Genomic DNA, 13237 nt, shown 5'->3' with positions numbered 1-13237 from the left:
TTTCACCTGGGAAACAAGGGATACAGGGCAGTGTCCTGCCACCCCAGCAGGTCACCCCGCTGGGACCTGGAACAGGACTGCTGTGGGGTGCAGTACATCCACACTGGAGAAGCAAATTACCAAATGAATAATCCCTCTCCAAATTTCTGAGCACGATGTAGAAATCGAAATTGCACACTACCAGCAGCAGTGAGAGTTTAACAAGCTTCTCACAAAAGGCAACAGTCCATATTTAGGGTAGAAATCAACCATAATTGCTCAACAGCTCCACTTACTTTAAAAATTTCTTACTCCAGAAAACACAGATATCTATTTACAAAGCTGTATGCTGCCAAAAATTTAAATACTTCTATTGTACACCCATCCTTTGATTTAATAAAGCATGCATCTGAGGTGGTTAATGTGCATTTCAATGTATATTAAATATGAGAGATCAAAAATTAACATTAGCCCAGGTAACCTCTGCCAACATTTTGCTCCAGCTACACTAACTAGACCCTGTCTAGCATTAAGCTCATCAGTTCTAAGCCAATTTTACCTTCTTAAATCTAACCTGTGAACGTGATGCTAGTATCAACAGGCACATTTTAAGCTGAATTCAAAATGACAAAAATTTCATGCATCTTCTTCTGCAAACTTTCCAGATCAGGGAGCAGATTAACTCTGAAACTCTCTGCTTCCAACACACCTGCTAAAAACCTTTATTATCCAACCATATTCCAGAAATCAGTGCCTTCTGTTTAAATTAGTACCATTACACTGGCCAGAAACCCTGACTGATCAAACAGCTGCAGTAAACACCAGCTCCAGTCTGAATGCAAACTGGAAATTTTTATGCCACACAAGAAGACAACTTGGACAAGAGACTAAAAGCCCTCAAAATGCATTTAGATCAAAACTTAATTTAAATTATGATTTAAATTTATAATTTAAGTTAGGTAACTGTTTTACTTTTTAATATGTACTTGAATCAGAAAATAGCAACCCACTTCATACAGGTGAAAACACTGAAGTCCCTTTAGATATATCTCCAGTTTGGAAAATGCAAGAAACTACATTAAGCTACAATGAATACCTTCGTGTGAAGAAAAGAAAAGAAGTAAAAGAAGTGAAGACATTCAGAAGCAGATGTGTAATAGGAACAATTTAATCCCCAGAAGTGGCTTGCATCTGAAAAACATTCAATTTTTATAATGGTAAAGCCATGTGTCTGCACTAAGAGCTCTGTAAACTTGGATTTTATACCTTTGGAACTTTGCTACAGCCCTGCAATGCATTTTTTGGGGGAGACAAGCCCAGGTGCCCAATAAAGGGTCTTGGGTTAATCTTAAAAACAAGTTATAGAAGCCATTAATGGCTTTAGAATTTTCTCATCCTCCTGCCTCCTTAGTGAAGCTGACCCACTTGTCTGTGGGGCTAAACAATAAAGCAGACCAGTGAATTGAGCTAGGTTAAAAATAAACACAAAATAAGGAAGTTATTTTCAATTCAGATCTCTTCATTCATCTCTTTATGAGCAAGGAGGCAAAAGGGAAGCACAGAGGTCAACAAACCTTGCTCTAGAAGACAACCTCTTCTCTTTAGCAATGCTAATGTGAACTAGACACAACTCTTCCCCTGGCTCTCAACAGCATGCAAAAGTCATCTGACTAACGAAGTCTGGTGCCCAGACCAAAATCAAGGACCTTCCCTGCAGCTTGTGTTCAGTTCTGGGTTAGGCTCCTCTTTCTTGCAGGCATTATTCTCAGCTGGACTGCTGCACAGCCACCTGACACTGTACCAGCCAAGAGACTCCTTGATGTGGGAGATGTTTGATGCCTCTGGCTCCAGAGAGGTCAAGCACACATACCTGCTAAGTGGGCTTCTGCTGGACTAATTTAAGCAAAAGCCAGGTAACAATAATAATGATCTTGAACAAAATGAACCTTCAAAATGCAATCTGTGTTGAATTCAGTGCTACTGGTAGAACTTCAGCAAAAGCAAGTGTTTGTTTACACATTTGGATAGGTAAGGCTCCCATGGCTCATGTTCAGACCTCAAGTAAGCTTTACTTCAAGTAATCACATACTATGCTTGGATTTGACCTCAGTTTTATTCTTCAAAGGCGGCATAAAACACCTAAATTTTTATGCATCTGTATTATTGTTGCAATACAGATTTACACAGACACTCCTGGGGTATGTACGATCTGAAAAACAACAAACAGATAAACATAGTGAGGAGAGCCACTTGAGGCACGGGCTCTCACTGCACTCAGGCCACTGTAACTGCAGGATGCTGACAGGTCTTATAGAATTAGTTGGAATGTTTTCTTAATCCAACAAGAGAGGTCACTGACCAATAAAGCTGAAGTGTTTTTATCCTGAGTTTGAAAGTCTGAAGACAGATGCTGAGGTTCCACACACCTTTCTTCAGTGGCAATGCCAACAGGCTCAGCCCCACCTCTAGAGCCAAGGCTGCCCCAGAGCCAGCCCAGCTCTGCCCAGCTGCAGGGACTGAAGAGCCCCCGAGTCTGACTCCTGGTCCCCAGCCAAGCACAGGGGACACAGCAGTGATGGCTGATCAACAGGCAACTGACACAGGCACAATGAGATCCATTGTTGTGCAACTTTCTAATTACTCTCCCATTAATCTGTGCTATTATCAAAATCAGGAGGGTTTCCCCAGCAGAGCTCTGCTGATAAGCAAAGGAGCTGCACAGCTTTCCCTCCTTCAGAGGGAAGCCACAAGAATCCTTTCCAGTAAGGACCACATCCTTCCCACACCAGCCCTCTCTCCTGCTTTGGATGATACACTCCAGGGCACAGGTGCTAGGTCAAAGCATGAGCCTGATGAACAAAATAACTTGAAAAAACAAGGTAAATCTGCTGAGGAAAAGGAAATATTTTAAAATCAATATGGAACTGAAGCAATATATTTGAAGGAAAAAACCAATTTTTATAAAATTCTTTGGTTAAACTTTCAGAATTAACTACTTTTAAAGAAATTATTAGTCAGTTTTTAGTTCTGGCAGATATGGGGTCGATTTTACTGTTGCTTATTTTAAATTCCTCAACCATAAGGACACTTTTAGAAAGAAGGAAAAAAAAAAAGAAAAAAGCCCAACACTTAAGCTTATGGTTACCTTTGTGACATGACAGAAATATTATAAAGTGCTATATTCGTTTTTAAGAGGACTGGTTTTTTGATGCAGAGTGCAAGAAGTATTTGAAACAGTCAGACTGAAATAGAGGAGGTAAAAGCCACACAGGAAGAATGAGAAGAAGGAGAGGAAATCAGATGAAAAATGTGAAGCACCACTACTCTAATTGCTATTAGCAGGGAGGGTTTTGCATGTGCCTTGTGACCCACTGATTAATTCATATAATACACAGACACATTTGAGTTATCTCTGTGTTCAAACTTCTAATAGTTTATCCTGTTCTCCAGAATTAGGTTCACCCCTTGATATTATTAAGCAAAACAACACCTAACCAGGTGAAAAATTCTTTAGAAGAGGTCAATTCCTCACTATTCCCAAGGAAGAAAGAAATCTAACTAATCCTTAGCTTGATTTAATGAACAATAAAAGGTTCACACAGACTCTGCTTAAGCAAATTTCCTTTTATGACAAGTACACCTCATATTGTCTTAGGACCTGAAGCCTGTATACCCACACAGCAGCATGTGAGTGTCCAGTCAGCTCCAACATCTGTAACAGAGGCAAATTAGCCATTTATTGAATTAAGATAAGCTCTGAAGGAAAACCTGTGTGTAAAAACTAGTACCTGACTGCAGTTACCAGAAATATCTGGTGATGAGTAACTGAGAACATTTCACAACTACTGAGCAGCAAAGAGGCAGCTGCATCAAGAGAACTGTCTGGATTTGTGAGCAGGAAGGGAGAGTCCAAGTTCTGCCTCACCTCCAAATGAAATGATCTTGGGTCTTGAAAAAATCCAAAGATGATGCAGAAATCACCATGCCCCTGTACTAGGATTCAGAATTCCACCTTGACTAAAACAATAGGCATTTTTAGACAGGGCAAGAATAAAAAGAAAGAAAAAAAAAGAAAATGTTAATTCCCCAAACATTTCTTAATTTGTTCTTTTTTTTTTCCCAGCAATCAAAAACAGTCAAGACTAAAAAATGCAACAGGTTACTGTCCAAAAACTGCACAGTGCTAAACAGCACACTCATACAGGGGGCTGAGGCAGCCTGGTAGGACCAGATCCATAATGGTCCCTTATCACAGCTGATGGGCAAAACAGCAATGCATGGAAATACAGATCCCAGGCCAGCCTTTAGATCCCAACACCTGCACACTGAAATGCAGGTATACAAGCCTCTGCCACTGCCACAACCATGTCCAGCACAGTGGGAGAACTGCAGAATATGGGCAAGTCTAAAGCACCTACCCACAAGTCCTCCTCCTCTGCTGAGGGATATGGGCTCAGCTGCACAACAGAGCAACAAGAGGGGGTGCCATAGCTGCCCCAGTGCCTGGGCAGCGTGGCTTATATTGGGAAGTCTGTTTCTCTTCTTAAAAATGTAATTTCTCCCTTCTTAAATGTCATATACTAAAATAAATAATGTAATTTATTACCTTACCTACTGAAGATAGACGTAACATCTGTACATTTTCAATTCACTGACTAGGCATTCTATCAAACCAATTTATACCACTATATATATATACTATTTATGCCTGATCTATTTATCAGAAAGAATATTAACCTCCTAAGTTGTATTTGGAGTTTAAAACCATCACCAAGTTTTAATAGGTATTCTCACACTTTTATCAAAATCTCCACCAAAGTTCTGCTGAGCAGTATCAGGAATATTAAAAAACTCACTGAAATGCATGGGGAGGAAAATCTCTGCTGTGGGAATACACAACCATTCTTTTTTTCAAACATAGTCAAAATTGTTGTATTAGGATAACATGGCATTTAGAACCCCAAACAAGAATTGTCCTTAGACCTTTACCAAAACACACATAGCTGGAGATGCCATATTCTTAAAAAACATTCTTACATTGCTTACATCTGTGAAATCATCAGATGATCAAGATTAGAGCTCAGCGAACACCAATGATACTCCTACACATCCTTTGCTATTTACACTAGGAAAAGGGATGATCTTAATAATTTTCACAGATTTCTGCATTTAAATCAAGTTCTACTGGAGGGCATTAAACCCCTTAACACACAACATATAAAGCTTCAAGTTCTGTTTCCCAGCAATTTTACGTTTCATATCAAAGAGATGTGACTATATTTAAAAAACTCATCACCTCTCCTAGGCTGCAAAACACTGCAGTACTGCTAAAAAAAAATCTATTTTGAACTTTCTCCTCATAGGACATTCTAGCTCACTATCCACATCGTTTTCCTCTGGCTTGCAATATGCTTTGGAGTGCCAGCCATGGGGCTGGTTCTGGTGCAGAAAAGCTGATGGTGTTTAGGACACCTGGAAGGATCTAAATCCACACACCAGCACATATGCAAGAACAGGCAGAGGGAACAGTGTTTTTTCTTCCTCAATTTAAGCAGGATGCTCCTGGCACACCTCCTCTGAGTGGCATCACTCTGGAGCTCACTTTACAGCTGCAGTCAGGCAGAACTCAGGTTTGCAGACAGTGAACATCCTGTTCTCCTAAGATATTTGATGCTACAGAGCAGGATGGTTTTGTTTAAATCTTCACTATTATATGGGTCAAGAATTACTTATTTTGGTAACATTTAAAACAGGTGCCAAACAGCAATTAAAAACACTAACTGAGTTATGCTGTATTGATTACAGCATGGAATTTAAATTTTCTCAAAATTTATCACTTAATCTCCATATATTTTCAATACATTTTGCCTAACAAATATGCCTATGCTGTTACACTGGACAATCAAATTGTGATATTCTAGATCACATCAAGTGCAATATAAAACAGTTTTCGAATGCATTTTTAAATTCTGAAGAGAATCCCCAAGATTCTTAGACACTACAGTAAGACTAACACTGTCTTCCCCAAACTGGAAACAGCACAGTATTTTCAAAATCCATCTACTAATTTCCAGAAGCCTAATTATTTCTAGTGAACATAATCTCAGCCTTCTGGGAATCTAGGCAAATCAAAGTCAGAAGAAGACACTATTTCCAAGCTGACCATTCTTTATTTTACTGGCAAGTCATTCAAACCATATTCAATGTTTCTAAACTTATGGAAATAATTTTGCTACAATCAGCAAGGCAAGATGAAAAATAAATGGATTTGCAAAAATGTTAAAATGTTGCATCTAAACCTGCAACAATATGCACAGATTATGCTACAGCCATTGCCACTGATTAGGTGCACTTTGACTCCTTGCTACTATGTGACATTAAAATGCCATAATCACTGCAGCAAAATACATAAAGTGACCAATGGAAATGTTTCAGAAAACAACACTATATGTTTAATAACTTGACAAATAAGATAGCCCATCTCCAGCCCCCCATTCTATGTGTCAGAACACTTTTTAATAACTGTTAACCTTTTTGTTGGTAATGTCAAATCAGTATGTAGCAGATTTTGAATATATTAATACACATATGTATTTCAGGAGAAAAAGCATACTTGCTATGGATTACTAATAACTTGTATTGCAAGCCACTCAATATTTTACCCCTTCACAATGTACAGCCCTACGCCCTACAGCCCCAAGATACAAAGTCAAACTACAGCAACTGATCTGAGACACCTCAAAGCACAAACTAAAGCAAACAATGCCCTATTTCAAATTTACTATTATTCAAGAAATATTGGATGCTTCACAAGCTTTAAGCTAGTTCATTTTCACCCTTACCCCAAATATCAAATGATGTCATGCAAGATGTACTGGCTAAACTGGTTTAACTGCTACAGGCTGGATGCACTGTTTAGATTTTCTTGTGATAAATTACTTTGCAGCAATGAAACTGATTCACTTAGTTTTAAACAACTATGTTCACCTGCTTTTTTAAAGTAGTTTGTGCTCTTATTACCTCTTCTCACACAACTTGACAGCTTGCTACTTTACTTTGTTTAACTCCTTGGGAACAACAGGGAGCAGTTTTTACCACTTCCAAATTCAATCAACAGCATGGAACAACTGGAGTGCTGTAAGGAAGCCTGAGATACAGAGCTCATCCTGAGGAGTGTGCAATCTGCACCTCCCTCCAAAACTTGCCCACATTTTCCACTATTTCACTATCTCCACTTCTTCACAGAGAGTTTACTAAATCTGTCAACTTACTGAGAACCCAGTTTATGGAGAATGCACAAAAGGAATTCCAGATATAGCTTGTACTCTTCAGAAGCCATCACGGCCGCTTTCCTGGTTGGCATGAAGTGGGTACTTGAGAATGATCCAATGCACATCTTCTCCCAAGGCCAAGCAAGCTGTTTCCAGAGCTACCAAACATGATCATTACTGGGAGTAAGAGGCCAGGCCTGGTTCTTTGCTCTAGGTATAACTCCAGAATTATCTAATTTTGCATATTGTCCACTGCATCAGCATTTTTATATTCCCTTGCTTGACCATCACCTATTTCATGGAAAATGCTGGAGAGGGGAAGGGGCAGGAAGAACACATGTTTGTTTATGTTTATACAGCAGATACTCACAGCTGTATAATGAAATTAGTCTGCACATTCTCCTCTCAAACACACAGCCCCATTTTATCACCACCTGGCTAACAGCATCATAGAAGACAGCAAAGGAGTGCAGGGGAAAAGAGGGATACAGGCCTTCAGGAGAAAGGCATAGAAGCAAGCAGAAAAAGAAGTGAACACTGGATTATGTATGCAAATGATATTAAATTGCCAGGAATTGAGAATACTAATGAGGACAAAACATGAGAGGAAAGCAAGCATTCAGAAGACAGGCAAAAATAAGTTAAGTATTTGAGACCAGTATTCCAGAGTGGGTCTGAAATCTAGCAAATTTTGTCAGTACAGAATACAAATAGCAAGGAGCACAAACTTTCAGGCGCATGAAAACTGCAAAAAAGTGTGATTTTAAACTTTTCACATACGCACAGACATGCCAGGCTTTTCCTGGGGTTTTTTTGCACATATCTTGCAGCATTTTACCTGCAATTCAAGTCTCAATTTTAAATTGTCCAAACTAAGGGAAAACTTAAAAGTTGGAATTGCCTGAGAAGCTGCAGAGCTGACACAAGGACAGAACCCAGTGTGCAACCTGAACTACCAGTCACTGCACGTTCCCTGCCTGTGACACTGTGTTGCTAAGCCCGTGCTGGCTACTTCAGGAGAGAAACTTCCCTAATGAGAAACACACGTACCTATGGAACTATGGGCAGAGTCTGAACCTACCAAAGGAAAAAAAAAAAAAACAAACCAACAAAAACCAAAAAAAAACCACAAACCAAATACAAATTATAAACAAGGGAAGCTTACAGTTATTAAACTGCAAACCAGACCTTTCAAGAAAGAACTCTGTAACTGCAGATTTGTATTAAGCCGAGCCCTTTGAAGCTCACACATTTGTGAAAAGATGTTACAAAGGAAGCATATATAAAGTATCAGCCTTGGATTCAATTACCCTTTATAGAGCAACTGACTAGCAACACCAGAGCCCTAATTCCTTGCATGATAAAGCAAACTACACACCCTACTTACAGTACAGGAAAAAACTATTATTTATTTCTTCCACTAAATTTATTTAGCATACAAATAAAGTCTTCAGAATTTCCACAGGATAATTTACTAATCACCACCCCAAACTGTTAATTTATCTAACACCCAGGCACCAACGGCTCATCTGCACACTCCCACTCTGTTTCGGCCCAGAGGCAGCCAAGGCACCAGAATCACATGCTTTTATGCAGCACTGAATAAATGAGGGGTGCACACAGAGTCCAGGACCAGTGACAGAATTTGGCCAGGTAACTGTCAGCATCTGTCCTACCATTTAGCGTCCACAACACTAAATGGGGCTGCAGGGTGAACCCAATTAACAACCTGAACAATGTTAACCCCCCCTTTCTGTTTGCAATAGTCACAGGGAGGTGCAGTAGCCCAACCACTGGTGTGGCACATGAGGGGACAACCAGCAGCAGCAAACACTGTGTTGTCCAAGTGTCCCCTCAGCTTGGGAAGTAGGTGCCTTCAGCTACAGGGACACAACTCCCACAGTGCTCTGAAATGTAAAGTTTCTCTGTCCACACATCACTACTGCCAAGCCCCAGTAAGGCTAGAGCTGATTACTAACACCCACAGTTAACAGGACTGAATTCACAAAGGGTGACTGGTAACACAGCAGCATTGCAGAGTACTGCAAACAGGTGAGGCTACACCACCCTGCTCCTGCTCAGCATGTACCTGGCCCTTACCATGCTGTCACTGCTTCTTTCCTCTGTGATGCAGAGATTAACTTTTCTTTCTAAAGGGAATGTCTTCATCCCTTGTGAAGTCAAAAAGCCCTGTCCAGTAGTACTTTCATTTACACAGTGTCCATAAGGTCACCAAGGAAGAGTAAATTAGTCATAAGGGAAAGAGGAGGGGACAAAACAGGGACATGAGAGCAAACACTCAAAATACCGTATCTGATTCAACACTGAAGAGTTTAGTTCTGCACTTCGATTACTACATCTGAAATTGTTACTTCACTCTTTAAAAATTGTTAATCTAGTGTAGCTGTACATAGACCAAGCAAACCTTCAAGCAATTTAAAATCAAGATGTGCAATTTTCCACTGTGCATTCTTCACATGCCTCCTAAATCTAATGTGATCGCTCACCAAAGAATGGCATCCAATACTGCTCTGTGCATGTTAAAATTAAGCTAACTACATGTTATTAAGTCTTTTCCTCACTGCTCGAAAACATCTCTAAAGAAAGCACAAACACCCATATATTAAGATGATGAACACTGTTTTAAACATTAAATTAATATATACCCATGATGTTAACTTTTATTAAAAATCAGCAATAATCTGATCTCTGCAGTCCGGTAAAATTAACATGTTTCTCTAAGAAAAATCAAGTATGGGAAAAAACCTCTAAAGGCTAAACTTTTCTGGTTTTGTTTTTACATAAATTAATAGTTTTCAAAAATTACCAAGTTTGTCACGTCAGCTGGAATCAGCTGTGTGTGCTTTAAGAGATTTCAATATATTTCTGAGACAATTATGTATACTAAGTGTCACTATGTTGACATGTGCAGAGACTCTTCCCTCCAACGGAGGTGGCCACCAGCATGATTTTCACAACATTAGTGATTTCTGCATGTATTTTGAACCCCCGTATTCCCAGTGGCAGAGTGGGTGTGATCCAGAGAAGTTCATGACTCCTTTAAACGCATAAAAATGTCCAGCATGTCACAGTGAGCATCCAGCCCACAAAATTCAAAATAAAAACAGTAAATACAATCAATATTCTAAAGGACTTCAAAAGGACACTGAGAAAATGCAGATTACTAATGACTATCAAACAATCTGCTGGAAACTGTAACTTACAAGATGTAAATATTTGTACTTATACAAATCGGAGGTTTATTTTAAATCACCTCCTTTTTCACAGTTGTCCCATTGTATAGAAACATCAATCTGGAGATCTTACTAAAACAGAACTGAAGAGTAACTTAGTAAATAAGCTTCAGACATTATTGTATAAAATAGACACGTTTTAAAAAGCCAGGCTTTATGTAATGACCTTCTAATCTTGAAATGTAATCTCACAGTCACTGTGACAAACTTCCACCAAAACACCTTCACTCCTCCCAATTTCAGCGGCTACATAGAAAGGTACATTTGCTAAATTGATTGTCCTGTTTTTAAGCAAAATATCTTGTGCTGGGGAGTATTTATGCCACACTTCACTATAAGAATTGTCATCTTCACAGCCAGGCGCTCTGCACGATATTTAGGTAGTTGGTGATTTTGACCTCCAAGTCAATCGGTACGAGTAGCTAGCTCACTGTGGCCGTCCTTCCTTTGGGAACGAAACCTCGCCATACATTTACCCAAAATAATTTTACAGAGTTGAATTCAGATAGAAGGTGCTGTTCAGAGGACGGGATGGCGTGCAAAAACAACACCACAATGCAAAAGAGAGGAAAAAAAAAAAAAAAGAGGCCCCACTAAAGGCAGCACTGGAGACTACACCGGACGGGGGTAGGGAACATGCAAACGTAGTGCCTCCTTTATGGAGCCAGCGCAACTGCATGACGGTGCAGGATGCGGGCCGCGGGCTGTGCAGGCGCTACACATGGCCAGCGCTGCCCGCCGACCCGCGCAGGCCCGGCCGGCAGCGGGTTCTGTAAATAACCCTCGGAGGAGGGTTAATTAAAAATGGCGAGCAGCCTAGCTGCCTGCATACAATGAGCGCCCGGGCAGGGCAGGGCTGCAGCCCCCCGCCCGCCCCGCCGGGCAGCCCCGCCACAGCCGCGTCCCCTCCGCCCGCCCCGGGCAAAACCCTGCCCCGGAATCACGGCAACTACTTTGCCCGGACCCCCGTGCCCCCCCTCGGCTCGCCCCACGCCCGGCGGGAGGCTCCGAGGGTCCGGGGGCGCGGGGCTCCCTTTGTAGCGGCGCTTCGCCCGCGCCCTCCCCCTCCCGCGGTGCGAATTCCTGCGGAGCCCCCGGGCCGCCTCCCCCGGCCCCGCACCGCAACTTTCCCCGGCGTCCCCCCGCAGCCCCGCCGGGCAGCGCTGCCCGCGCCCGGAGCTGCCGGGGCCAGCAGGAGCGGCCGGGCACAGCGTGTTTACCGCGGAGGGCGGCCCAGATCCCCGAGGGGACGCGGGGCTCGGGGAGCTCCGGGAGCGGGGCAGAGGGGCGAGGGGGAAACTCTCCGCGGAGTTGAGGGCGCAGGCCCTGCCCGGCTTTTACCTTCCATCTCCATGTCCTCGGGCTCGCTCAGCTGCTGCTCCCCGGGCTTCTGGTGCTGCTGCTGCTGCTGATGGTGGTTCATGTCGGGCTGGGGCTGGGGCTCGGCGGCGGCGGGCTGGGCCTTTCCCGCGGGGGGCTGCGGGCCTGTGTCGGGAGGGGAAGGGGCGGAGGAGCGGCGGGGCCTCGGCAGCGGCCGGGACTGGGCGCCCGGCTCGGGGGGCTGCGGCGGGGCTCCGGCGAGTAGGGAGCGGGGAGCCGGCGGAGGCAGCGAGACGCGCACGTATTTGCTCGCTATTCGCCCAATCTCGGCGGCGGCACCCGGTCGGGGAAAAGGGGCTGGGAGGAGGGACCGGCCGGAGGCGGCGGCTTCCCCGGGGGCCGGAGGGGAGGGGACCGGGAGGGGGGGACGGGAGACCCGGAGTCAGGGCCCGGCGGCGCCCGGCGCTTCCCCTTCCCCCGGCGAGGTGTCCGCGGCGCTGCGAAGTCGGGGAGGCGCCGCGGGGCCCCTGCCGTGCCCTCCCGCCCCCCCCGGCGCCCCGGCACCGCCGCTGGCCGACGCCCGGCTCGCCGCTCCCGGCCCGCGGGCCGCCCCCGTCGCCCGAGCCCCGGCGCGCTGCTGCCGCTCCGCCGCCGCCAGCGCTCTGTGCCTCAAAATGGCGGCTGCGGTAACGCCGTGAAATGTCACATCCGCATGAGGGGGAACAGCCCCGCAGCCGGGGAGGGAGGGAGCGAGCGAGAGAAGGAGGGAGGGGAACAGCGCCGCGGCCGCCGCCGCCGCCCCAGGAGGCCGGAGGGGCGGGGACTGGGCCGGCCGGCGCTGCCGCCGCGGCCTCCCCGCAGGGTCGCCGCCACCTGCGCGGGGAGCGGCCGCGGCTCTGCGCTGCCCGCGGCTTTGCGCTGCCCGCCGGGCCCTCAGCGGCCGCTGCGGCGGAGCCCCCGCTGCTCGGCCCGGCTCTGGCCGCCGGGGGCCGCGCCCTGCGCTCGCCGTGAGGGCCCGGGCCGGCAGCGGAGGGAGCCCCGCACGGCCGCGCACCGGCACCGGCCGCCTCGCGCGGCACCGCGGGGCTCGGCCCGGCTGCGGCAGGCCCTGCGCCCGGCCCGCGGCCCTGCGGCTGCGGGGGCTCATGGCGGAGCCGCTCCCGCACGGGGCTCGGCCGGGCCGGGGGCTCTGGCGGGGCCCGGCCCGGGCTGGACCTTGCGCGGGGCTCGGCCCGTCCCTGGCAGCACCCACCGCCATCTGTGCGGCACGGACGGGCGGGTAAAGGACGTGTTTGTGTGAGGTGTGGAAAGGGAAAATGTGCTGTAAACAAGGCTGTTCCTGCCCTGCATGCCGCTGTTTGTTCGTTAGCCTTGTCTGGAGGTTGTAGTCACTCCCAGGATGGATGGAGAAGG

The 13237-nt window shown here is 45.4% G+C and overlaps 1 protein-coding gene across 2 annotated transcripts in view; it reads right to left on the bottom strand.

The window, feature by feature from the left end:
- Nucleotides 1-12482, bottom strand: part of USP7 (ubiquitin specific peptidase 7) — a 67608-nt gene extending 55126 nt beyond the window's left edge. For both annotated transcript variants that reach the window (XM_056503179.1, XM_056503180.1), the window contains exon 1: nucleotides 11846-12482. In XM_056503179.1, coding sequence (XP_056359154.1) covers nucleotides 11846-11927 — 82 coding nt within the window. In that variant the 5' untranslated portion in view covers nucleotides 11928-12482. The remainder of the gene's footprint in view (nucleotides 1-11845) is intronic.
- Between the last annotated feature and the right edge of the window lie 755 nt (nucleotides 12483-13237).

Source organism: Oenanthe melanoleuca, chromosome 14 (genome assembly GCF_029582105.1).
Source record: "Oenanthe melanoleuca isolate GR-GAL-2019-014 chromosome 14, OMel1.0, whole genome shotgun sequence".
Lineage (NCBI taxonomy): Eukaryota > Metazoa > Chordata > Aves > Passeriformes > Muscicapidae > Oenanthe > Oenanthe melanoleuca.
This window is presented reverse-complemented; position numbering and strand designations above follow the sequence as displayed.